Below are 26,527 nucleotides of genomic sequence, written 5' to 3'. Positions count from 1 at the left end.
ATGGTCTGTGTCATAGTTAGTTGCCTGTGGTATGGCTTTGTGTTATACATTTAGTCATGCTTAATGTATCGTGTACAGTATTAAGGATATCCATGCACAGTGTTTTTGTAAATCTTACATTAATAACATTTTCCATCAATCCTTCATTCACTGCATCTTTCCATTTTGTCACATATGCAAGAACCAAAGCTCAGTAGCCCTTACACATAATTGGATGCCATTTAGTAGGTGATTGGCTGTGTCACATAGATGTGCTTTTTACAGTGTTTCATATCTTCAGATCCAGATTTGGGGCCCCGAGTGGCCAAGGGGTTTAAAGCGCTCTCCATTACAGATCACTACCATCTCACCTCTGTCTGCATGGGTTCGAGTCTTGGATTCAGCTAATGTGGATATGTGAGAAAGCTTGCCAGTAGCTTCGTGGGTCGGTGGTTCTTTCCGTGGTTTTCCCGGGTTCTTCCTCCACCATCAATACTGGTCGCCATGTATAGCCTATCATGTGCTGAAAAATGGTGTTAAACCCAACAACAACAACAACAGATCCAGATTTGATGGAGTTACTGGCTTATTGCCCTTTTTAAGAAAACATTTTACAACTCATTTTACATTTTACATGCCTCCTGTAGCCTCAAGGATATATAATATGCCTGTTGCACCCTCCCATAAGTTATTAGAGGTGACTAATATAGTTTAGAGCGGTGGTGATCACATTGTTAGCATGCTTATCTCATTAACCTCTGAAGACCGTTATCATTTTTTGCTAAAATGGCAGTTGGAAATGCATTTTTGAGGTTACTTCTGAATGCATCCAAATACATGTGCTTCCAAGAGATTTTTGTTTAATCAGATGCTAAGGTGTGTAAAAGACATTTTCAAATGGCTATTTCACTTGCACATGTGCAGAAGGGTAAAATGTATTTCTTTTTCTTTTCTTTTTCGTGTGCATACTACCCATGATTTTCATATCCTGGCCACATTTTACTCTGAATTTCAAACTTATTGTCTTGCACAGGTTCATCTGTCCATGTGCACTTCAGACCAGTCTGCTTTAGATTTCAGGCCTTAAAAAATTGGGTTTCAAAAATTGTTTTTCCACACTATTTTGTAATGTGAGTAGAAAATGTACATTAGTTGCAACTACATCTGTCAACTTTTCTGTAATACTACCCACTTTGGTTTATCGTAAATTGATATTGACAGTACAGAATTCTGAAGTAGGGTACAGCCTCATGACATGTAAAAATGGCGTGCTTAGTTAATGAGTTTTTTTTAAAATATCGGTCGAATCTTACAACTGGGTCAGCCCAGGTTGGGTGATCATGGTGTGTTCTTGGCAAAGGCATTTTACTCCAGTTGCCTTGACACTAAATGACCTTGTGCTATGCCTTGAAACACCATGAACCAAACTAGCAACATTTTTCTTTGTTGAAAGAGTTACGCACTTTGCTGAGGATATTCTTGTCTTTACTTTAGACTTGGAATGTTGCTTGGAGTCAGCTTAAGAACTGTTCAATATATTTGGATTGAATTTGGTAAGAACATCATTTTATCTTGTCTGCACTATTCAGTGTGATGGCTGTAGCCAGTCAGCTTAATATCTCGACTTGGAATGCTGCTAGTAATCAGTATAACTCAAAAACCATTCAGTATATTTGGATGCATTTTGATGAGAAGGTTGTTTCATTGACTGTCTCATCTACTCTAATGTCATATCTATATCTTTGCATAGGATATTGCTTGTATCAAATAGACCTTAAAGGACTTGATTTTCAAGCATTCCATATCATGCTTTACAAGAGTCATGGCCCTTGAATTCCCATCTCCTAATTTTGATTTCCCAAGACAAATTTTCGTGTTTAAGACGATTTTGAACCAATTTGTTGTGTACGGCATCCATTGCAATACAACTGTCATTAATAGCTATTGTTGTTTACCTTTTTGTTTTGCATCAGGTTTGTTAAACCCCATTAGTAGAGCTACTTCCATCCTTGATAGAAAATCATTTGCATTTACTGATTTTGTGAACATAATATATTACATATAAGCGACTAGGGTTGAAAGCCTTTATGTGTGTTTACTGTAAGTTTAATTTTGTACTGCATAGTGAAGCATATAATTACACTGTATTTACTGTATTTTCTGTACTTCAGGTAATCATTATGGAACACCAAAGCCCCCAAAAGAGCCTCAGGGAGCCCTTATTCACAGGTCCAGTTCTCTTGGCAGTAATCTTACAGGTGCACATCCGTCAGCAGACGGCAAGAGGAGACGTAATCATAGCAATACAGAGACCCCTCCCAAGTCCCCTGGGCCAGTAAGGAAGGAACCACCCCCAGCTCCAGCCAGGAAAAAGTCGATTGAGAAAGCCCACAGTACCAATGACTTGGGTCCTTTACCGTCAAATTGGGAGATGGCATACACTGAAGATGGCCATGTTTACTTTATAGAGTAAGTTAACTTGTATGGTAGAACTCATAGAGTGTGACTGATTCCTCAGCGCTGTTAGTGATGCAGCATTAATGTCATTTAAGATGACAGTAAAATGCAGAGAACATGTAACATGTGATTGGTTGCATCATGTTGGGACATCTCTGTTGTGATACATATCACATCATGACATTGGTTGCATCATATCAATATATCTATTTTGGCATACACATCACATTATGACATTGGTTGCAATTTGCAGCTCTAATGAGACACACATATTTAAGTTGAATTTTGTGTGTGCTTTCTGTATTTTTTAGCAGATCTGTTACCATAAAGCAATAGTAGATAATCGCCAGTGTCCAGTAAAATAGACAAACCTGCATCACGGCTAGATTCTTTTTTGACTGTTACACTTAATCTGGTGTTTAATCAGCACTCAAGTACCTCGTGTTTATTAGCCATGGCAAAGTATGGCATGGCTAGGATACAGATGTTTAGGCCCTTATCATGTTTTGGGAGGCTTAAAGTAACGATCTGTTGTCTCAAGTGAACTTTGTAAACAAGGCAAAGCGGGCAAATGTGTAAAATACTGGCAAACTCTTGAGTTAACATATATAGTTAAGTGTAAATAATACTTGCCTATTGCTCGTAGCGTATAATCAAATATATTTTCTCTAAAATGATTCATTTCATACAGTTTAAGTTTTATCTCAAGTGCTAAACCCAATCAACAACCAAAACACTGCACCACTGATGGTATCACAATTTTCAATCTTAATGTACAGTGGTTTGGGAGGAGTTTTCAGTCAGCACTGTTGGTAGCAGAAACTGTTCTATAGCTGCACTCATTGGAAATATTTTCTTGAAATATTAAAAAGTTTTACATACATATCTTTTTGTGGAGCCTCAGTGGCTCAGAAATTAGCATGCCATGCCCATGGCTAGAAGGGTATTGGTTAGAATGCTACCATAGGATCAGCCGAGCTGGCTACTGTGCTGTGACCCTGGGCAAGAGTCTTTACTCCAATTATCTGTACATTATATAACCTTCATGTGTTGCTGTGCCAGAAAACAACCAGATTTAATGTTTTTGTATTTAGACTGACATCAGTGGATGTAACTTAATATATCAGAAAGAAAAATAACGAGATTTAGTTGCATAGGAAAAATAAAATTAAACATTGATTTGTTTGCAGTTTATTTTAATAATTTTGGGGACAATCCTCCAGTGTGTGGAAATATAAAAGGAATACTATCCGCTGATCCATTCATTTCCTTTCCATTAAATATGCATACTTTTCTTGGAATTTTTTTTGGTACTTGTATATTTAAAAATGTTTTGAAATTTTTAATATTCTGCGCATTGACAGTAAAAATCACTGACGTGGAAAATTTCAAGAGTTTGCACTGGTATTGGTGTATTTGGATTAATGTTGACCCTCTGAATAAACTTGTATTAACAGGTCCAATATTTCTTGCTCTTTTTTTTAAAGTGCAGACTCAGAATTGTAATTTTTTTGAGGTTGTTAGTTGAAGTGTAATAACCTCTCAAGGGTTTTTGAGGCTGTTAGATGAAGTGTAATAACCTCTCAAGGGTTTTTGAGGCTGTTAGATGAAGTGTAATAACCTCTCAAGGGTTTTTGAGGCTGTTAGATGAAGTGTAATAACCTCTCAAGGGTTTTTGAGGCTGTTAGATGAAATGTAATAACCTCTCAAGGGTTTTCGATTCTCACTATTCCATTAATGTAAAAGAACCCTAACTACTTTATAATATCAAATCACAACTGTTTTTATTTCTTGTTTGTGTTTTTCTGCATTTTCTATCCATACTGTTGTAGATGTTAATTTATTAATGCCTTCTCCTGAGGAAATTGTTCTTTGGTTTAGTGTGGTAGGTATAGTGCCTGACCCTGCTAGATGTCAGAAAACAGTTTCTCTTGTAGAAGGCAATAGTAAATTTGTCAAGGTTGCTGGAGGGAGGGTAATCATATTATGCATGGTGTTTCACAAGGATGAGTAGAAGACCAGAAAAGGTTTCGAATCCTGAATACATGCTGGGTAGGATAGGTTAGTGGGTGGTTTGGGAGATGAAGGTGGAGGTGGAGGTGGAAAAAAATATAAAGTTCTGACATTTCAGTTTGTTCCATCTCTCATAAAAAGTTCATTTGTTTTAGACTCAGATGCATTCCAAGCGTTACATTGCAGCAATATGCCAACTCTGTTTGCATCTTTTTTTAGAGATACACACCCAAAGCTTGAGAATTATAGTTACTTCAGTGTGAGGCTAAAATCGAGTTACCGTCTTGAGGAAATAACTGTGTATTGTCCTCACCATTAGAATACAACCTCCATTGGCTGATTTTAGGATTACATTAAAAAAAATTCTCACTGTTTATTGTATGGACCAGTGTCATGCATTGTCCATTCATGCATTGTCCATTGTATAGCGCCTAATCTTTAAAAGCTCTAAGCGCTTTACAACATTAGACAACACCTATAAGATAAAAAACATATAATGATATGATTACAAAAACAAACACCATGAAATTAGAAAACATTAAAAAAAACATGCTGAGAATATTTAAAGTAGGAAACATTATTAGGTCTTTAAGTTTGTTCTTGCAGTCGAAATAAGTGAGTTTTGAGAGCCCTCTTGAATGTGATCACAGTGTCTACGTTCAGTGGGCAATTCATTCCACGTTGTTGGGCCCTGGTATGCATATACCATCTGTGTTTGAATGGAATAGACCTTATGAAATAGCAAGCTGTTTATTATGTCGTAAACATATTTTTTTTTAATCACATCAGCAGCAGCAGATGACTGTTCTGTAAAAATTATGTTTTTGTTGCACCTGTATTAATTAGCAAATGACACTTGAGTTGTACCTGTATTAATTAGCAAATGACACTTGAGTTGTACCTGTATTAATTAGCAAATGACAGGACATGTATTGTCATAAATGTGTTTTGTTTCACCTGCATTTGAAATGGCAAGACTTGTATTATGGCATGAAAATATGTCTCTCTTGCATTAGCAAATAACATAACTTGTATTATGTCATATATATGTTTTTGTCTGCTTTTGAAAATGGCAAGAAATATTCAGAGATGTTGGTGACTGTGTCAGCAATATTAGATTCTGTGTTAAAGTTATGCAAGTCAAATAGATTGGTGTAATGCTGACATATTAAACCTGTTGTTTCCACTTCAGCCATATTACTGAAATATATTTATGCCAGTTGTGTTTCCACTTCAGCCATATTACTGAACTATTATTATGCCAGTTGTGTTTCCACTTCAGTAAAAAATATTATTATGCCAGTTGTGTTTCCACTTCAGCCATATTACTGAACTATTATTGTGCCAGTTGTGTTTCCACTTCAGCCATATTACTGAATTGTTATTATGCCTGTTGTGTTTCCACTTCAGCCATATTACTGAAATAGTATGCCAGTTGTGTTTCTACTTAAGCCACATTACTGAAATATTATTATGCCTGTTTTGTTTCCACTTCAGCCATATTACTGAAATATTTTTATACCTGTTGTGTTTCCACTTCAGCCATTTGACTGAGAAGACCCATTGGTTGGATCCGCGGCTGGCCAAGTTACAAAAGGATGACTTTCTGCAGTGTAGTGAAGACGGTAGGCACATTGATTATTTCCTACGTTCAGTGTTCAGAGTAAATAGTAGCAAATTGGCTACCAGTTCTATGCTTTTGCTTGTTAGTATAAATTTGGGCAGCGATGATAGAGATAATTCATGATGACAAAAAGTGGAATATTTGCAGATTAAAACTCTTCAGTGATAGGACAAAGGATTGATATTGAAGTTTGTTACAAATGATGGTTGCCTTTTTTTATTTCTTAGTTCTTAAAATTTTCCATGAGCAGCTTTGAGATATTTGACTAAAAAATGGAAAAAGTCGTCATAGTTACTACCAGATTTTAATTTTAGTGGCAGAAATTTGCTATATGCTTTTGAATTCTTTACTTTCAAGACTGATGTTTCCATGACAACTTGTAGACTGTCGCAATATACAGAAAGACACATTGTGAAACAATCAACAACTTACCCAATGCCCGTCCCCAAGTATTTTCATGCACTGTAAAATGAGAATATTAAATGACAAATAGAATTTCTTGATTTTCTTGTAGATGAACTTCTCTGAGATTATACCCCAAATGAAATTTTGAAAACTTTGTTAAAAAATGGAAATACAAATTCAACATATTTTCATGTAAAATATTATTTGTATGATTGAACAACAAAATTTTAATTCAACAAAATTTCATGATTCTGCTGTATATTTAGCCCCATTTGCCATGGATTAGCAGAGTCTGTGGTTGGCTTGTTGTCCGTCATTCATTCGTCTGTTATCACAAGCTTGTTATTGTTATCTTAAGCTTCATGAAAGATTTACGTACACATTTTCCCCAAAGTCTAGTTTGTCCTGAATGAAAATGATGATGCTCAGACATCCAATATGACCACCCCCAGTCTCCATTTAAAAAATGTTCTTGTCCCTACATCTTCAGAATGGATTCTCACATTTGAATGGGGTTTTCAGTAAACGATTTCTTATGATGTATAGTTTGTTGTAAATGAAAATGGTTCCCATCTAACCTCCTATATACCCACCATTGCAGCCATCTTGACAATCTTGTTATCACTGCTTCTCCTGGATAGCTGTATTGACATGGTGTTTTCACTAAAAGTATTGTATCATGAACAAATATGAATTTATTATAGTAAATCTAGTTTCTGGATATTTCTGATGAATACTTTGAATGATTCTACTTAAATAATTAAAATGTTGATTGAGCAAAACATAGCATATGGCTGTATCTTGACACCATGTTGAATGATTATGTATACATGATACCAGGTTCAAAGTCAATGGCCTTGACAGTTTTTCCTGTTCTTAGAGGTATATTATGAATGTGTTACTTTGGATGTGTAAGAAAATATTTTTGATACTGGATTTGATATGTTGGAGTTTACAAGAGCATTAGAGTGTGTGTGTGTGTGTCTGTGTGTGTGTGTGTTTGTGTTGTATTACCAAGTCTTAGCAGTCATCTCTGTATGAAGGACATGTTTTTAGAAACCCCTTATCTTAATTTCGCTAGTAAATTTAAAGGTTCTCTAAAAAGTACTTATCCGCAAAGTTAAATATTTTTTTGTCCTTTGGTAATTCTTGTGTAAGTATTTTTGCTGTATTAGCTGTTTGTTGAAAAGTGCTTCCTCCTTGTCTGTTACTCTCTTGGCATATATAGATTTGTCTTCATAAAAATATTTGATTTTTTTTGTGAATAAAATTAATTAGGGATGTGATGAGAGGTTTTGGGAAAAATTACATCAAATGATTGCATGATTTGGGATCAATTCCTAGGATTATCAGTCCATCCGGCTATAATTACATTTCCAAAACTGATGGGTAGATTTTTATCAAACCTTGTACATAGGTTGGCTGTCTCATGACTATCTGTGAGAGGTATATGATTTTTGCACCCTCTCCTGAGGTACCTGGCATGGGTTAGAAGTGAAATACATTCCAATTACAGTGCTATATTTGAATAATTTTTTAAAACCAAACTCTCTACATGCATTTACAGCAGGAAGACACATGTAGCAGATTTTTGGACTATGACCCTTCATCATGGTATGGGAAGGGTGAGGGTGATAGGTAATAACAAGCATTGTACAGGTAGCTCAGGTTATTCATGATAGCAGACCAAATGTGAAGACAATATCATTTAAATATAGTAGACATTTTTTTTTTAAATTAGAACTCCTAGAGGGAAAAAAAAGAAAACAAAAAAGGGAGTGTGGATAAATGAATTTAAGTTGTTTTCAGTCTTAAGACTTTCAGGACATGCATATGGTTTGGATAAAATATTACTTCAGATGAGCATGACTGGGAAATAATATTGCTAATGAAACTGATTGTCTCAATTGCTTATATTCTGTTAAAGTTAACTCTATTCTTTCCAATTTACTTTTTGTTGTAAGTTACCTCCCTTCCCAGCAAGGGATTGACTTTCTTTACATTATCTTGCATAAGGAACATATTTCCAAGTTTGAATAATTTTTTAGAATTGGTTGGTATTTAGTATATGAATTCGTATAAAGTAAACGAAATAGTACACCATAAATACTATCAGCTAAAAATGAATTACGACTTCAGGTTGAATTACCAGTATTCATTGTGTAGCAGAATACCTTCTGTGGGAAGATAATTCCTCTATAGACAACGAAGCAGCTTATATGATACTGAATGAGTCTATTGAATGTCATCTTGACTTTTAATCTCTTTTGTATATCATAGGTATTATTACATAGGTATTTGTCCAGATAAAATCCATGCACAGTCCAGATACTCAGTTTGTACCGTCACAATAGATGCTCAAGTTGAAGTTTAGATGCCATAACCGGCCTCAATGTTGTCTACACTTTATAGTATAGAACCTCGACATTATTTCAACCTTACCAGGCAGAACTTTGCCTTAATGCCTGATTTTTATTAATTTTGCTTCTGAAAAATGATGATTTTCAATTTTTCCTTGCTTATGAATATTCAGAGCTATAATTTAGTTGAAGATGTGGTCACGTGATGTTTGCTTTCCAACCATAAAAATGGAAAGAGATGTAGAGTGCACACACAATGGTGGACTAACCCCATCATCTTTCATAGGAAAAGATCAGTTGTATTACCCAATTCTACATCCATGTTATTTGCTTTTTTAAGCACACACTTTAAATTTGTGCAGCTGTTGTCTGTAACAGTAGAAATATCACTCATTTACAGTCATATGTTAGCATATGTCTAGAAATATCACTCATTTACAGTCATATGTTAGCATATGTCTAGAAATATCACTCATTTATAGTCATATGTTAGCATATGTCTAGAAATATCACTCATTTACAGTCATATGTTAGCATATGTCTAGAAATATCACTCATTTACAGTCATATGTTAGCATTAATTTGGTTTCAGATAGTTGAGCAACTCCATTTTTGTAAGATAGATTCAGCCAGGAAGGAAAACACTGTTCCATGATACAGTCGGCAAACATTTAGGTACATGGCTTGTGATAAGAATAAAATACTTATTATAAAATACTTGTTATGTTCATTAGACAATGTTGGTTCAGATTTGGAAAGTTTAGGGTAATATTCCATGACATTTAGTTAAGACCAAGAATTTTTTTTAATTTAATTAAATTTTCCAGCATATAGTGAACCAACATATACATAAAAAGGTGAAAATTAGTAATTTTTCCCATTAAAAAATAATAAGCATATGTGATGACTTTCTGTCTGATTATGTCCTGAGAAATTGCAGCATATGTAACTGAGACCGAGGACAAATGCTGCTATAGTCTAAAATTTGCACTTATTCCGATTTCTGCTTGTGTAAATAAAACAAAACAGTTATTAAATTAGCTTTACTCTCTTCACAGATGAAGATGTTTTTGTAGAAGGTAAAAAGCATGTTCAATTTTAATTCTAGAATGAAAAATTATTAATTTGAAGTAAAGTAAATTTGCATATTTGATATATAGCACCAAACCAACCTCATCACAATTGATATTACTCCAGATTGATTACATTTATTCCAGTATTTCCTTTTTGCATGATTATTTAGCCACCATTTGCACAGTTTGCTGCATTATGCAGTGATTTACTGTGAGCAAAGAAAAATGTTTTATATAGAGAAAATCTTGTTGGCTGTTGACAGATATATATGTTCACTTTTGGCCAGATTTAGTTCATTTCAAACAATCTTGAACAAAGTGTGGATCTTTACAAAAGGACTATGTCGGATTTCTGTTTTGGATGTTGAATGACCCAATTCAAAAGGACAAGATTTTGTTTTTAATTTTAGTATTTTCACTCTTCTAACTTTGCAGGAATGCCAGTTAAAAGTGTTGTTTTACATATTAGGAGTCACAGGTATAACTCCAAATAGACAATTGCATTCTTTTAATGACTCATCTCCCTGCCAGTATTGCAGTATTAGGATTTTTGTGTTTGACATTGCTTGTTCACAGTAAATCACTGCTCACTGTACAACCTTTTTATGTAGTTGGATAAATCAGCCCCTATTCCTGTGTTAGTATTGACGGGTTGCATGAGATCTGATCTCACAGATTCATACAAAAAATCAGTTATTTATTGCAGACAAATTTATGCACAAGCCTTAAGTGCAAAACTCAATTGTTTTTAGACACTTATTGGTATTTGTCATGGATTTTAAGTTATGGTCAGTTGTAAGGGCCTTTCACTGACCTGTATGGTGTTTTTCCATATTAATTCGTGTTTCACAACTTTTAAGTCCACGTGGAAAAACACAGATCTATCTCCTGTTGCAATTTCGAATTACGATTGGTAAGTAATTGGCACTTTCTTAAACCATGCTACTTTGTGTTGGTCATGTGAGCATCTGTTGATTTGTCATGTGATTTTGACATGATACAAATTTATTACAGTTAAATTGCCCAATTAAAAAATGGATGGATTAATTTTAACCCATAATGCTTTGAACTCAGTCAATTGATCTGTTTGGGGACTGATTTATTGGACTAATTTTTATGCACTTTCATTAGTTTATTTATAGCCTGTTCTTCCCTCTGCTGAATTTGACTCTTCCTGTCAATAGAATGTAGACTTTAGATCTTGAACCTTTGTCCTTAAATGATACATTCATGTATTATTTGAGCTGTCCAAAATTGGTTCATTGAAGTAGTAGAGACAATCGAAACCTGATAAATGAAAACTTGAATTAAATTCTCTCCTTTCTTCCACATTTTTTTGGCAATAAATTATTACTGTTGATTAAAGGAACAGTTGAAGAACTTTTATAGTATAACTTAAATTATGACATGCAATCAAAAGTGTAAGAAAGAGAAAGAAAAGTTTTTATTTTGTTAGAATTCCTTTGCTTGTTCCTGCTTTCCTCCTTTTATTTATTTTTCATGTTACATTTTTATTTACTTTTTTGCTTTCATTTTTAATTCATTTCTGCTTCTGTTTATTTTCGATAAGTTTCTGTGAGTGTTCAAAACATTTAATTTGGTAAACTCAAGGGCCAAGCAAACAAGGGGAATTAAGCATGCAGGGAAAAGAGATTAAGAAGATTTGTCTTTCTTTCTTCTGTCAGGTACTGGAAAGGTTTTATAACCTGTTCTACACAATATCATTCAGTTTCATGGAACATTTATATTGTTACCAGTCTCAGTATTAGTGATACATGATTTCTACAAATTCATTCATTTTTGTGGAATTCAATTTTAGTGGTTTAGCAAAAAATTAGAATTAAAATTTGTGGCCATGCCTCTGATGAAAGTGACAGTTATGCAAAGACATTTTATATTGTGTCGTCAAATTTTGTGGTGTGTAGCAACCAAAAAATTCATGACAATTAGTACACAATATGTATATGGCAATAGACAGAAGCTTAATATAAATCTTACTCAATGTCCATGATAATTGGTACACCATGTGTAATAGATCATGGCAATGAACCGAAACTAAAAATACATCTTACACAAAATCCATGACAATTGGAACACCACATGTAATGGTGTAGAGCAGTAGACCAAAGCTAAACATAAATCTTGAGCAAAATCCATGAATTGGTACACCATGTGCAATGTTATATTTCAGTAGACAGAATCAAAAACATAAATCTCACATTTAGGTGGAATTATAAGTTATACTGTGGAATCCGTGATTAAAAGTCCTTAATATTACAAGACTTGGTATTTGACAGAGATCATAACATTTTGGGGGGTTTCAGATAGCATGCAATCACTATATGTACATGACCTTAACAAAAATTGGACATTGTCCTGAATAACATTTGGATTTTGTATTAAAACATTTAATAGTTATATAATTTACATCTGTGCATTTTTTGCAGAATAGATTGTTTTTCAAAACCCTTATATTGATGGATTTTTCACATTAGCACGTGGTCATCATATGTACATGTATGCCATTATATTTGTTGCCATTCACAAATGGTTTACTTTAATGTAGATTTCATGTTGAACCAGTTGTACAATCATACATAAGCCAAGCAGTGCAATTTATAGTCATGATCAATAATAAAAAAAAAGGGAATCTGGTATTTGATGGATTCAGTATAATTGTTGTAAATTGTACAAGCCAGGAGTATTCATAACAAAAAAAGAAAATTTAAAAGAAAGAAATTAAAGGAAGTTGTACATGCCTGCTTTACAGTTACTAAACTTGGGATGGGTTGCACTTTAGGTAAGAAAGAAACATTGATTTTGGGGTGGAAAGGTAAAAGTCCATGGTTACTATGACTGTTGATTTTTAGGTCAAGTTCACTAACTAAAAGAAGCAAAATGGTTTTGGCAATAAAAGAGTTTTACACTGCAGACCTAGTGCAAGCTTTCAGATGACTTGTACTTGGGGTAAAGAAGAAGCTTATTGATTATGGATTAGAGTTGAGTTGTCAAATATCTGAATTAGTGTGACTGAAAGAAGAAAAGTGATTTGTGCACACAAATTTCAGTTATTTACACAGATGACTGCTAAATACAGGAGAGGCATATGATATGCCTTTTACAGTACAAACCATGAACAGATTGAATGAACATTAATCTATGATGACCCATAGGTATATCAACAGATTGAAAGAACAGTAATCTGTGATGACCCATAGGTATGTCAACAGATTGAATGAACAGTAATCTGTGATGACCCATAGGTATATCAACATATTGAATGAACAGTAATCTGTGATGACCCATAGGTGTATCAACAGATTGACTGAACAGTAATCTGTGATGACCCATAGGAATATCAACAGATTGAATGAACAGTAATCTGTGATGACCCATAGGTATATCAACAGATTTTAACTATCAGTGAAAATGTAATTTTTTTGGTATGATATTAAATACTGACAAAAATAAATAAATTTCACAGCATCATTCTTTTTGTATCCCGTATGTGGACTAAAGATAATATCTGTTCAGTCTCTGTAACATTGACGAGTCCAAGGGTCAAAACTGATGAGCCCTCACGTTATAAGTAAGGGACACTTATACAGAGTGATGTTCAAACAGAGTTTATCATAATTGTGCATAAAAGCACAAAAGCATGACTGATATTTAAATGACATTTAATTGGTTCCTTTTAGCCTATATCTTAAATTAAACTTAGGTTGTATGGTAGTAATTAAACAAATAATTTAACCAGTGTTGAAGGACTCATGAATATACTGGCATTATAAAAGGGGCAGCAATATAGTGATGGGCTTTGTAGTGAGGGACAACTCTACTGATTACTTTGGCTTGATTGACATCCATTCCAGCACATAGGACATCATTATGATCAATTGACCAGTTTTTTAATTACATTTGCATAAATCAAGAAATAAAATTTATCACAAAGGACCATCTGTGCTTTCTTTTAAGCCGAGTCCAAGAATGTGCCAGCAGATCTGGGTCTATCCAGCTTGGAGTAATGAGTAGAACAGGCAACATGGACCCTGATCTACCAGCACATGATGCATTGGTAGGTTAGGGTATGTGTTTTTTTGCAGTTGGCCCTGAGATAAAAGTAAATATATATATATATATGAGAGATAATATAAATAGTTGAATTTATCCTACTTATAATGGATAGGGACAGGAAAAAATAGGTACCAATGTGCACATCATGGATTGGCAAACATTCAGCATTCTTTTTACATTCAGTAAGGGGAGCCCCGAGTGGCCGAGTGGTCTAAAGCGCTCTCTGTTATGAATCACTGCCATCTCAGCTCTGTCTGCGCCGGTTCAAGTCTCAGATTCAGTCAATGTGGGTATGTGAGAAAGCTTGCCAGTAGCTTCTTCTGGGTCAGTGGTTCTTTCCGGGGTTTTCCCAGGTTCTTCCTCCACCATTAATACTGGCCGCCATGTATAGCCTATCATGTGCTGAAAAATAGTGTTAAACCCCACAACAACAACAACAACAACAGCAGCATCAATAAGAGAGTTAAAGTCTGTATTTATTTAAGCAGTGTTTAAGTTGCCATAGGTACAGAAACATATAGGCTTCTCTGAGGCATTCAGTTACCATGGGTACAGAAACATATAGGCTACACTAGGGAACATTGTGACATTCAGTTACCATAGGTACAGAAACATCTAGGCTGTACTGGGGAACACTGGGGCATTTAGTTGCCATAGTTACAGAAACATAGGCTACACTGAGGCATTCAGTTACCATGGATACATAAATATACATGCTACACTGGGGAACACTGGAACATTCAGTTGCCATAGGTACATAATTATGTAGGCTACACTCGTGAACACTGGGGCATTCAGTTACCATAGGTACAGACACATAGGCTACACTGAGGCATTCAGTTACCATGGGTACAGAAACACATAGGCTACACAGGGGAACACTGGAGCATTCAGTTACCATAGGTACAGAAACATGTAGGCTGCACTGGGGAACACTGTGGCATTGAGCCGCCATAGGTACAGAAACATGTAGGCAGCATTGGGGAACACTGGGGTATTCATTGTGCTTCTTACATTCAGCAAGAGAGTTAGAATCTGCATTTATTTATTTAAACGTCATTTAAATTACCATTGGGACATAAACACATAGGTTAAACTGGGGCATTTATATAAATAAATTTAATTGCAGATTAGTACAGTGTGTGCAATGTTTTCATTTAATTATAATTGGAATGAGGGTCTTAAGGGGATGAGGGTCTTAAGACCCAATTTTATTAGCCAAAAAGTATGTAATAGTTCAGTTTTCACAAGTTTGAATCTTGAGAGCTGTAAATTTCGGATTAGCTGTTATCAGAAATACTTTTGTACTTTGGAGGCTACAGTTTCCCAAACCTTGTAAAAACCTATGATTTTATATTGGTATCACCATAATCATGTTGCTGGAAAAATACAGTAAGTTTAAATCAAGCTTTGATACCCAAATTCGTAATACTCTGTTTCACAAATAATAGATTCCAGAAGTTTGGAGTTCTGGACCCATAATTTGTGAAAGCCTAAGTGAAAGATGTCAGAGTTTTTATCCACTGACGTTTTATATGTTGAGGCTCATATTCAGATCCATCCTGCAGATGTTGCACTTTTTAATGATGCACACAGCTAATTGTCACATGATTGAAATAATTAAAGTGTTTATCCATCCTTGTTCATCTCGCCTTCATTGGTGGTCCTTCTATCATTATAACCTGTTATTCATTACTTGACAGTACAGTAAAAAAGGGATGCCTTCATGTGGTATCTACACCTTGTTAGCTTCTAAGTAAGGGATGTCAGTCCAGTATGATTACCCATTTCTTTTGAAGTGCTTCAGGAATGTGGCAGTATTGGAACAATTGATTGATTATATCAGTTATACTGAACTTTTCCACACAAAGTATTGGGGCTTTATTCAAGAACTGAAAATATAGGGGGGAAATACCCCTTCCCCACAAAAGGGGCCAATTTTTATGAATATAGGAAGAGTTTAATGAAGAAATAAAGGTAGATAAGGCTTGAAAGTGTGATGTAAATATTTCATGCCTTCAGTTGATGTTTTAGTGCAGTTTAGAAATAAGTGCAAATCCTGTATGGCAAGCATCCTAGAATGTACCCTGAGTAATATACTTGTTGCAGATATAGGAAGTTATTTTGTGTGCATTGCACTAGATGTTATAAAATACATATTTTACAAAAATGAATGTATATATTTTTCAAAAATAACACTTGTAAATGTAAATACATTAAAAAACATTTTTAGAAACTTTCTTCAATTCCAATGAGCCATCCATATACACTATGATGTACAACATTGTGGTGGTGCAGTCCTATCACCACAGTTACAGCTTAATCTGGGAATAGATGAGCTTGGTTAATGCAGTCTATTTCTGACCCAATCTGTGAATCGGAGAGATCATTTTTCTGCCACGAAGTTGGTCTGATACAGATAGCTCTAGCAGTAGATTTAGCTTGTACATCCATCATTCGTCCCAAACTCTGAGTTCAGAGAACATTCTTTTCTAAATCAGAAAGTTTCATGATTTTTGTTGAGTGCAGCTTTGCAGAAGTTCAAGACAGCAGTCATCCATAAATACAAATGTGCATTCTCACCCTAAAATAGTGATGCACATCTCAAACATTTACAAAGGCCAGAATCTACTTTAGAATACTGTGAAGTTTTTTGTCAATAATAAAAGCATAAATACAAACATGAAGTATTGACACAGGCCATGGGCCACACAAAAACTGTTCTGGCATGTCTTATATTGTGCACCCCTGCCATATAATAGCATTAGTCTTAAAGTTTTTTCAATAGTTAGCTTTTATTTCAGTATCATTTTATTCCACCATCTTTAGATTTTTAATATTGCCCAGAGGCAGGCCGACCAAATATGTAGGCCATGACCCATATCTTGATAAGTACATATATGATTAACTTATGAGAACTGATGAGAATATACTCTGATTTGAATGTTAGATTTGATATCTTTGCTGACATTTAACTGTCACTGTCCAGACAAATTTTGAGTTTGTCACTCATGCTAACCTTTGTCACTCTTGCTAATCTTTGTCAGTCACTCTGTTAATCTTGTGCCAGCAATACACAAAACATACAACTCATGTCATTAGTACCATATATACTCACTTATAAGTTGATCAGCTGCAAACAAAATAGGCCCTGATCTGTTGTCATATAATGCACAGGCATATCAGGGTTTCTGTTGGTTTTGTTCTGCTGATTATTCCTGGCTAATAGCATGGATCCAGATCTCCTGGTGTACTATGCAATGGGAAATGTGGGTCTGTGCAGTTTGCAGTTTTACTCAACTTGACAGTGAGTTTAATGGTAAGTATCTTACACTTTGTGCTACAAAATGCAGATTTAAAACTAGTCTGAGTTTCCTCTGACCCTTGTCATCCCATTTTTGATATTTGGACATTTATGTTGGGGTGTAGTTTAGAGTCCATCCCCTATCGAAAAGTTGGAATTCGCTGACGCCATTTGGTGTCATCATGGGGTAGCTGCTTACTAGCCGGCCCAGCAAACTTGAATGACCTTTCATTGAGATATACCTGCATGAAATTGATGAGAATATGATTTATTTTCTCAAAAATTGTGGGCATAGCATTCGTCATGTCTTTAATCTGCTGACAGACGAGACGAAAGTACGTCGTTGCTAAAATTTGACCTGGATCTGGCCATTTGCATTCCGAGTCACATGACTATACAAATCTCACAACCCACATGTCAGTGACATCAGAGGACATACAGTCACATGATATCAACAATACACCATTTCTAGTGTTGCTGTAGGAAAACAAATCGAACATATAAATGAAAGTCACATAATGCAGTAGTAGTGCAAATGGCCAAATCCAGGTCAGATTTCAGCACTGATGTACTTTCGTCTCGTCTGTCAGTGGATTTAAGACATAATGAATGATATGATCTCAATTTCTGAGAAAATAAATCATATTCCTATCAATTTCATGCAGATATATCTTGATGAAGGTCGTTCAAGTTTGCTGAGCTGGCTAGTATGCGACTATCCCATGCCGACACCAAATGCTGTTGGTGAATTCCAACTTTTCGATAGGGAATGGACTCTGACCTTACACCCCAACATAAATGTCCAAATATTAAAAAATGGGTTGGCAAGGGTCAGAGGAAACTCGGACTAATTTAAAACATGTATACTCTTATAATGATTTAATTCATTTGCAGATTTGAAGTATTTTTTAGCCTTTATTTTTTTTATATATGTTATAAAGTGTAAAATAGCACCACATTTATAAATTTTGACAATTATGACAGTTTATTATAAAATGAAATCATGGCAGAGTTATAATTCTTCCACAGGGTTGCTATGGAAACTTTGCATTAGCCATTTTTCATTTGTTGTCCAAGATCCATCTGTCCATAAGCACTAGTATGCTAATGCTACTCCACTTATACTACTTGAAGGATTGCCATGAAACTTTACTTACTCATTCCATGGTCTAGTTGGTCCTGGATGTAAATGGTTTTGCTCATTCATCCAGAATGTCCACAACATTGGCCATCTTGAAAATCATGTTATAGCTTATTCGTCCTCCATCTACTGGTCATATCATCATGGGGTTTTTACTTTAAGACTTTTGATGTCTGGTTGGTCCTAAATAAAAATGGTGGCAAGGTGAAGTTCAATATGGCCACCATGGCAGCCATCTTGAAAATCTTATTGCAACTCCTCTTGAACAGAAATTATATTGAATAGGAGTTTTCATAAAAGGACTGACTGCTGGTTGCCTAATGGTTAGAGATTCCACCTCTGATGTGGGAGGGTACAGGTTTCAAACCCTGGCTGGATCATACCCAAGACTTATAAAAATGGTACTAACAGCTACCTTGCTTGGCGCTCAGCATTAAGAGGTTTGTGTTAGGACTAGTCGGCCTGGGGTCAGGATAATGTGACTGGGTGGGTACATCATGCTACATGTCTGTAGCTTGATGCCGCAGTGCTAGACATCACTATAAACTGGTACACTGCAGACATTGTAGTGATATGACTTAAAAATTGTTAAAGCTACATTAAGAATCCAAATCACACACAATGCAGCTGCCTCGCTTGGCAATCAGCATTAAGAATTTAGTGTTAGGACTGGTCGCCCTTGTGTCAGGATAATGTGACTGGGTGGGATATGATGCCTCATGTCTGTGGCATGATGCTTCAGCGCTAGACATCACTATAAACTGCCATACTGCAAACATCGTAGCGATATGACTGAAAACTTGTTAAAGATACGTTAAAAATCTAAGTCACACACACACAAAAGCACTTCTGAAAATGTCCAGTTGGTATTAAATGAACCTGGTGCCAGTCTGACATCCAATATGGCTGCCACAACAGCCATCTTGAAAATCTTGTTATCATTATTCCTCTTGCATTGATGTTGAAAGACTTTTTATATTGTCTACTTAGTCCAAAGTGAAAATGGTGGAAATTGGGTGTCCAATATGGCCACCACATTAGCCATCTTGGAAATCTTGTTTTCACTACTCCTCTTGCATTGATGTTGTATCAATATAAAGTTTTCACTGAAAGACTTTTTATATTGTCTACGTAGTCCTAAGTGAAAATGGTGGAAATTGGATGTCCAATATGGCCACCACAGTAGCCATCTTGAAAATCTTGTTTTCACTACTCCTCTTAAAGGCAAAGTAAATTTGATATGTGATTTTCATCAGATAAGTTCTTTTGGCTTCTGGTTGGTCTGTTAGGGTGTCCTTTTCTTTGGTTATCATTATCTTGGAGATGTTTGACCATTGTTTTATTGGCTGGATTAAGTGAATTATAAAATAAAACATGAAATTAATGGATGGAATAACAACGATCGGAGCAGAGATTTAGAATAAAACAACACTAGCCCCAGTATTTAAAATAAAACAGTTTAATCAATTACATGAAAAATGAAAATTGAACATGACATTTGAATGATACATGTTTTCTTTAAGTAGAATTGAAGAATGTGTAAGAAATGCAATTAGCTGTTCTGTCATGCTGATAAATAAATTTCATCATAGAATTGAGTAAATGATCGAACTCATTTGTACAACAAACCAGCATAACCTATTATGGTCCTTCTTAAGTCAATGCTGGTGACAGATCAGGACTGCCATATTTCCTTCTCTCTCTTCTCTCCTGCCTCTTAAAGTCTTCAACCATAACTTGGTTGTTGGTTATCAATTCCTACTGAGTGGTGCACATATGGAGCTATTTCGCCCAGCATACATAAAAGCACAACCTAAAATATTTATCAGTCTTGTTTACTTTTGGGGTTGAACAATAATCCCCACTCATCTTACATCAGATATTGTCATATCGTAATTCAGCAGAACAAAGGTTAATATGGGTCAGTTTGCAGCTGATACACAAGATCCTTTGACCATAAGATTAATGTTTTTCCGTGACAGCTAGCCAGATTCCTGAATGGACATAACTAGACATCTTAGTAATAGATGAAATCCCTAGAATACATGATTCCTATTACATACAAACTAGTAAAAAAATTCGAACAAATTTGTATCAGAGTGATATTGTATAACATTCTTATAATGCATGAGTCTTATGATATTCAAGACAAATGAATGCAAATAATGACTTCTGAACTCAAGGAAAATTGAATTGTTAATTTAAAACAAATTTAAAAAAATAATTACAAAACTGTACAAATCAACACATTGCGATTGAGACAAGCCTTGTGCTTTCTGAGATTTGGTTTCTTTTCTAAAGAGCCAAATCTTTCTTTCCATGTCCCTTAACTTCCAGACACCATCCCTTTTCAGTTTATTCCAAGAAGTGCTTATTTCCTTCAGTCAACTTCATGGCTTACCACAGAAACTTAGACTAATTTTGCAAGGGAAATTTCTTAAAACATTGATTTTCGTCTGGTAGACACATACTCCTCATCATAGATGATAAAAAAGTATTTTTTGTTTTTTATTTTACCTCGAAAAATGCATTTTTTTACGTCTTTTTATTTTTTTGCGTTTTTTATATTTGGTACTTCCATTTTATCATCGGCCATACAGGCGGTCCTCTGTCATACTCATGATAACAAATATTGATCAATAATGAATCTATGATGCTGGGCTACGATACGTTATGTAAACATGCTACAACATAATGCTGATATCTGGTAGTGTAGGCCAGGCATGTATACATTGGAAGATGACGCTGTGTTTAACCTTTTGCAGTCCCTTTTTTGGAACACACATTGCTAAGTTATTAATGTTATCTGGACTACGGTTTAAAACTTTTGACATTTTTTCATATTTGTATCACTGAAACTTTAAAACTGGTATGTAGCGTGTAAATAAGTAAAATATTGATTTTTGTGTTGCCTAAAAACTACTAGAACGTTTTTTTTTTTTATTTATTGAGAAAAAAATGCGTTTGTTTAACGTTTTTTATTTTAATTTTGGCATTTTTAACATCTATGCCCCTCATTTAACAAAGCCAGTCAGGATTAATTTTATCAAACTGCCAGAAATTTAACATACCCATTAAATTTAAAATAATTCTATATATTCCACCTTTATCAATTAATTCTGGAAAAAATCATTTTATTACACTTACTTCCAAATTGTCTCTGGATTGTCTGTACTTTGACATTTTCCTGTACTTATCCCCAAGTTACATTGACTAACCCCCGATATCTTATCCATGGTGATTATCATGATATTGTTATTCCTAATCCAAAATCAGTGGATATATCAACATAGCTTTTCACTGGAAGTCTTCTTATAATATCTAGTTGGATCTAAATGAAAATGGTTCCAGTAATACATCCAATATGGCTGTCATGAAAATCCTTTTGCCCCCCGGAATGGATGATCATCATGACATGGGGTTTTGACTAAAAGGCTTCTGATGATGTCAGTTTTGTCTTAAATGAAAATGGTGCCAATCTGAAAACCCATATGACCACCACAGCAGCAATTTGAAAATCTTGTTATTGCTGAAGAATATGGAAATGGTTTCAACACTCAGCAGTTAAAGGGAAGAATTTTGTGTTATCTTGAATTCTGGGAATTCTTTTTACCCAATTAGAGTGTCAGACCCTTTAAGGGACTCTGTTCAATTCTGATGTACAGTTAGGGCTGTACATTTACATACCCTTCATGTACTGCATCAACCAGAAAATGGTTATGGCTTTAGATCATTCCCTGCCTGCCTTGTTACTTGACCCCTAATGGGTTGGGTCAATACATGTTTCAGGGATGCTTATCTTACAGAGAGAGAGAGAGAGGTAACTAAATAACAACAGACTCCAGTGTATTTATTTTAATAGTCAATTATCACTGGAGCCTACTTCATAGATCTGCCATTGTTAGATAAACACACTTAGGAGCAAACTGAAGGATTTATTAATCCTTTGTAATTTCTTGAGATTAGAACATCCTTGTATTTATTTCTTCTGTAGACAATGCAACACATTTGGGATGAGCCAAATGTGTTAGGCCAGAGTTTCCACAGGGAACCCATTTGAATGCCACTTTTAAAAAACCCTTTGAGTACTATTTTTTTTATATGCTGCTCTCAACACAATGGTGGTAGTTAACCTTGTCTTTCCATCTGTTCATGGCACCTTCCATAAAGTTTTGTGTCAAGGTCATTTTCTTGGCACTGTGGTGGACTCTTGTGTTCCATGAACACATTGACTTCAGAGTTTAAGACCAAGATAACACTGCATGCCATGTCTCAGATAGTGGTCTTTGTTTCATGCTGCTGACATAATTAAGAGCGTACTCAACTTGTGTGCATAGTGTGTTACATTCCTCAGTATTTCCGCAAAACTGGTAGTGTATGTTTATCATCCCTGAAATACGATATTAATTGATAAACGATATAAGATGTCCAAAAATGTTTCTTGATGATGAATTTACCTGGGATGCAAAATAATTGTTGAAAATTCATTATCCCAGGCTACAACTTAAAGTAGGTAGTCCTAACTTAGCATTACCTGTCCCATGAGAATCAACAGTAGATATACCTGCATTCAGCATTTTTGTTCTCAGTTTTGATAAATTGAGTGATCCTGTATATACATATAGCAACTCCTTTTTTACTATGTTATCATAAATTTCCTCTTGATTAGTGTCATGCGGTAAATGCAGTTTTACCATTTGAAGTAATTTTCATGTTTAGAATTTAATATGCATTGTAATTGGGTTTTTTCTTCTCAACAAAACAATCTTTAGGTTGTTTGAAAGGAATTTCTGGTAGAATAAATACAGTTGATTTGTTAACGAACTGCATTGTTTTGTGTATATATTTATCTCTTCTGGTCATTGTGTGGAGATAATGGCCAGAACATGGGTTTTATAGCCACAGGGGCCATTAGGAAAGACAGCTTTGTGGCTTCAAAGTCCTATAGTAGTAGACATATCCCAATATACAGTCCTATCTGTGCACTTAAATGAGTACTTATCTCTAGCTGACAACATCTTTCAGTTTGAATATTTTTCTTCTCAGAAAAAAATATTGCACTTGAGATGCTGATTATTGAAAACGAAGTTTTGATTTTGTTTTGGTGATAATGGTCTTTCATTTCTGTAATTAATTTCATGTGGCATCCACCTATGCCAGAAAGAGCTGGAATGAATGAACCTATTACCACAAGCTACTCAGCCATTGATATGCGCTAATGCCCACTGATTGCTGACCAGTAATATTGCTGGCATAGGTGTTAGCATCATATGATACACAGGAACAATGGTATCTTGAGGGATTTGTAGGATTAATGTCTGTTACCATATATGCTCACTTATAAGTCAAGTCAAACTGCTAACAAAATAAAGATTCTGATCTACTATAGCATAATGTGCCTGCAGATCAGGGTCCATTGTTTGTTCTCCAGATTAATCCTAACAAACTGCACAGACCCATATTTCTTGGCACATTAAGCAATGGAAGATCTGAGTCTTCAGTTTGCAGTTGGACTTGAATTATAAGCTGCTATATACGGTACCTGTCTGACTGCAGCAATGTATCAGATACAAATTCAAATCATTGTAACATTTTTGATATTCAGCATGCACTAAAACATTAACAGGGTTTCCAGTATAAAATAGTTTGATGTTATATGATGTGATGTACAGATAAGAGTTTTGTGGGCGTATCTGCTCTTGTGATAGGTCAGTTTTCTGTATCACCAGTAAGCAGGCAATATTCTAAAGACACTATTAATGTAAAATCATGTATTTGTAGCAAAAATTACAACAATAAAATATAACAAGCCAGAGATCTAAACTTTGAATATGTTCTTAGATTATATTTAAAACCTGTTGAAATGTATATGTAAATGTATAATATCAATTTAACATTCACTAAATAGTGTCTTTATAAGAGCTGAAGATTGTATTAAGTGGTGTTTGACCTTTTTTATGCACAATATGTTGTTTGTGAGTTATGGCTTTTATGGAAGTTCAAAGGAATGGAAGAGTCGGTGGATGTTGCATGCTCATGTGAGCATGTAATAAATCCATTTAATTAATTAGCAGATGAAAGACCCCAGCATGGACAGGGCAGAATTTACAGGTTCCATCTCTTGATCAATACACAGAAATATTCCTCACCATCCATGCCTCTTGGTGTGCTGCTTCCATGTATACACAGTGTTGCCAATTTCTGTTTCGCCTGAAGAAAGTTTCTGCTCCTCCCAAATATCTACTGGTCCTTCAGAGTTGATTTTCATTCATTTGTCACATTTTGATCAGAAAAGTAATGGTTTTCATCAGTGGGCAGGGGCTTTGTTTGAGAACTGTCTTCAGAAACGTATCTGGAATTGAATGTGAAAGTTGTCAGGCTCTGATTCAAATGTGTGTGTGTTTGATTTGGATTTTTAACATTGCTTTAACAATTTTTCAGTCATATCGCAACAATGTCTGCAGTGTGGCAGTTTACAGTGATGTCTAGCACTGGGGCATCATGCCACAGACATATAGCATGATGTCCCACCCAGTCACATTATCCTGACACCAGGCCAACCAGTCCTAACACTAACCTCTTAATGCTGAGCACCTAGCGAGGCACCTGTTAGTAGCATTTGTTATATAAGTTAGATATGACTCGGCCAGGGTTCGAACCCGCGACCTCTTGCATCCAAGGCAGATGCTCTAACCATTAGGCCACTGGAGCAGTTCCTGATTCAAATGAATGTTCTGCATATAATCTTCCTAGATGTATTGTTTTGCAAAAGTTATGTTGTGCAGAAATGCTGTAGTTGGTCTCTTAGCAGGTTTTTTTGTCAGAGTGACTCTAATTTCATCAGAGTCTGTGACTAATGGTTGTCTTTGACGGACACATAAAGCCTGTGCCAGAAGGTCACATGACACAGGGTGGTGCAATTGAAAATTATGTTAGCATTGTTCAGTCATTGTAGTAAAGAAAATTAAACATGAACTCAAAACTTTATTTATACACCTTGCATTGCTTGAGCCTTTTGAGCAAGAAAATTTGAAATCACCATAAGCTAGTTCTAAAATTGGCTATTTTACCTGATTCTAATTCTTGTTATTGGAAATCAGCATTTTTCAGTTTGAATTTTAAAATAAATTGCATCAAGAATTTCATGATGAAGGGTCCAGATGTATTAAAAGGTGTAATGGTCACAGTTTTCTGGTTCAGTCTGGAATTCAGAATTCACAATGTGTTTTAACTGTACTAATTTTTTTTGCATTTTGCTTTCATTTTTAAGATACATGTGCATATAGAGGCTACATAAACTTATGTTTAAGAGTGTCAGAAAAACAAAATATACATACATAATTGTCCATAGTTGTGGAAATTGAGAATATTTATAAAAATGATTCATTTTAGAACACAGTTTAGTTTTTGAATTTGATTCACTCAAGGTCTGATGCTTTCCAAAGTATGCCTGAATGAAGGAAAGCATTTATGGTATTATCAAAATGCGTGCATATTTTAAAAAAATCATCATTGTTTGATGATTGCCTTTAATTTACAAACCATTTGATGTGGAATGATGATTGTTTGAAATGCCCATTCAGGCAGCTTACTGTTGCAAGTTTAATTTGATTTTGTCATTAGGTCACTCAGAAGCCTTTCGGCTTGATGGGATTGAAAAAAGTGTGTGGCTAGAAAGTTGACAAGGTCACATTCAGTATGCACAGCTTGTGGTATAGATTCACTGTTGACAGAAGCAATGACTAATGGTGTGTCTCACTCCATCAATGGTCCTCCCTCCCTCTTTCAATGGTCATTGTTAGAGTTTATAATGCTTCTCAATGAGTAATATATTTGAACAATTTTTTCCACTTTTTGATGCATTGATGACACATGCAATGAGCTGTTTAACTTTTGCTTTACTTCCAATGAAAATGGAAATTTTTACACATGGCTTGAAATGCATTCATGCGCATAGAATCTTTTGATGTTGCAAATAAACTTTCAAAATATTTTTGGTATTAAATGTGGATGCACAAGGCACTTTTCTTTATTATTTTCCTGTTACATGATTCTCCCATTTCCTTTAGAGCAAATATTGACCCCTTGTGCTTTTTC

The 26,527-nt window shown here is 35.0% G+C and overlaps 1 protein-coding gene across 1 annotated transcript in view; it reads left to right on the top strand.

The window, feature by feature from the left end:
• The window catches only part of LOC149799650 (membrane-associated guanylate kinase, WW and PDZ domain-containing protein 1-like), a 209,479-nt gene that overhangs the window by 42,000 nt on the left and 140,952 nt on the right, over positions 1 to 26,527 (top strand). Inside the window, exons 4-6 of the mRNA XM_089958995.1 lie at positions 2,151 to 2,448; positions 5,992 to 6,074; positions 9,897 to 9,917. Coding sequence (XP_089815121.1) covers positions 2,151 to 2,448; positions 5,992 to 6,074; positions 9,897 to 9,917 — 402 coding nt within the window. The remainder of the gene's footprint in view (positions 1 to 2,150; positions 2,449 to 5,991; positions 6,075 to 9,896; positions 9,918 to 26,527) is intronic.

This window comes from Sinohyriopsis cumingii, chromosome 5, assembly GCF_028554795.1.
Source record: "Sinohyriopsis cumingii isolate HCF-2022 chromosome 5, ASM2855479v2, whole genome shotgun sequence".
NCBI lineage: Eukaryota > Metazoa > Mollusca > Bivalvia > Unionida > Unionidae > Sinohyriopsis > Sinohyriopsis cumingii.
The sequence above is the reverse complement of the archived record's forward strand: the minus strand, read 5'-3'. Positions and strand labels throughout refer to the sequence as shown.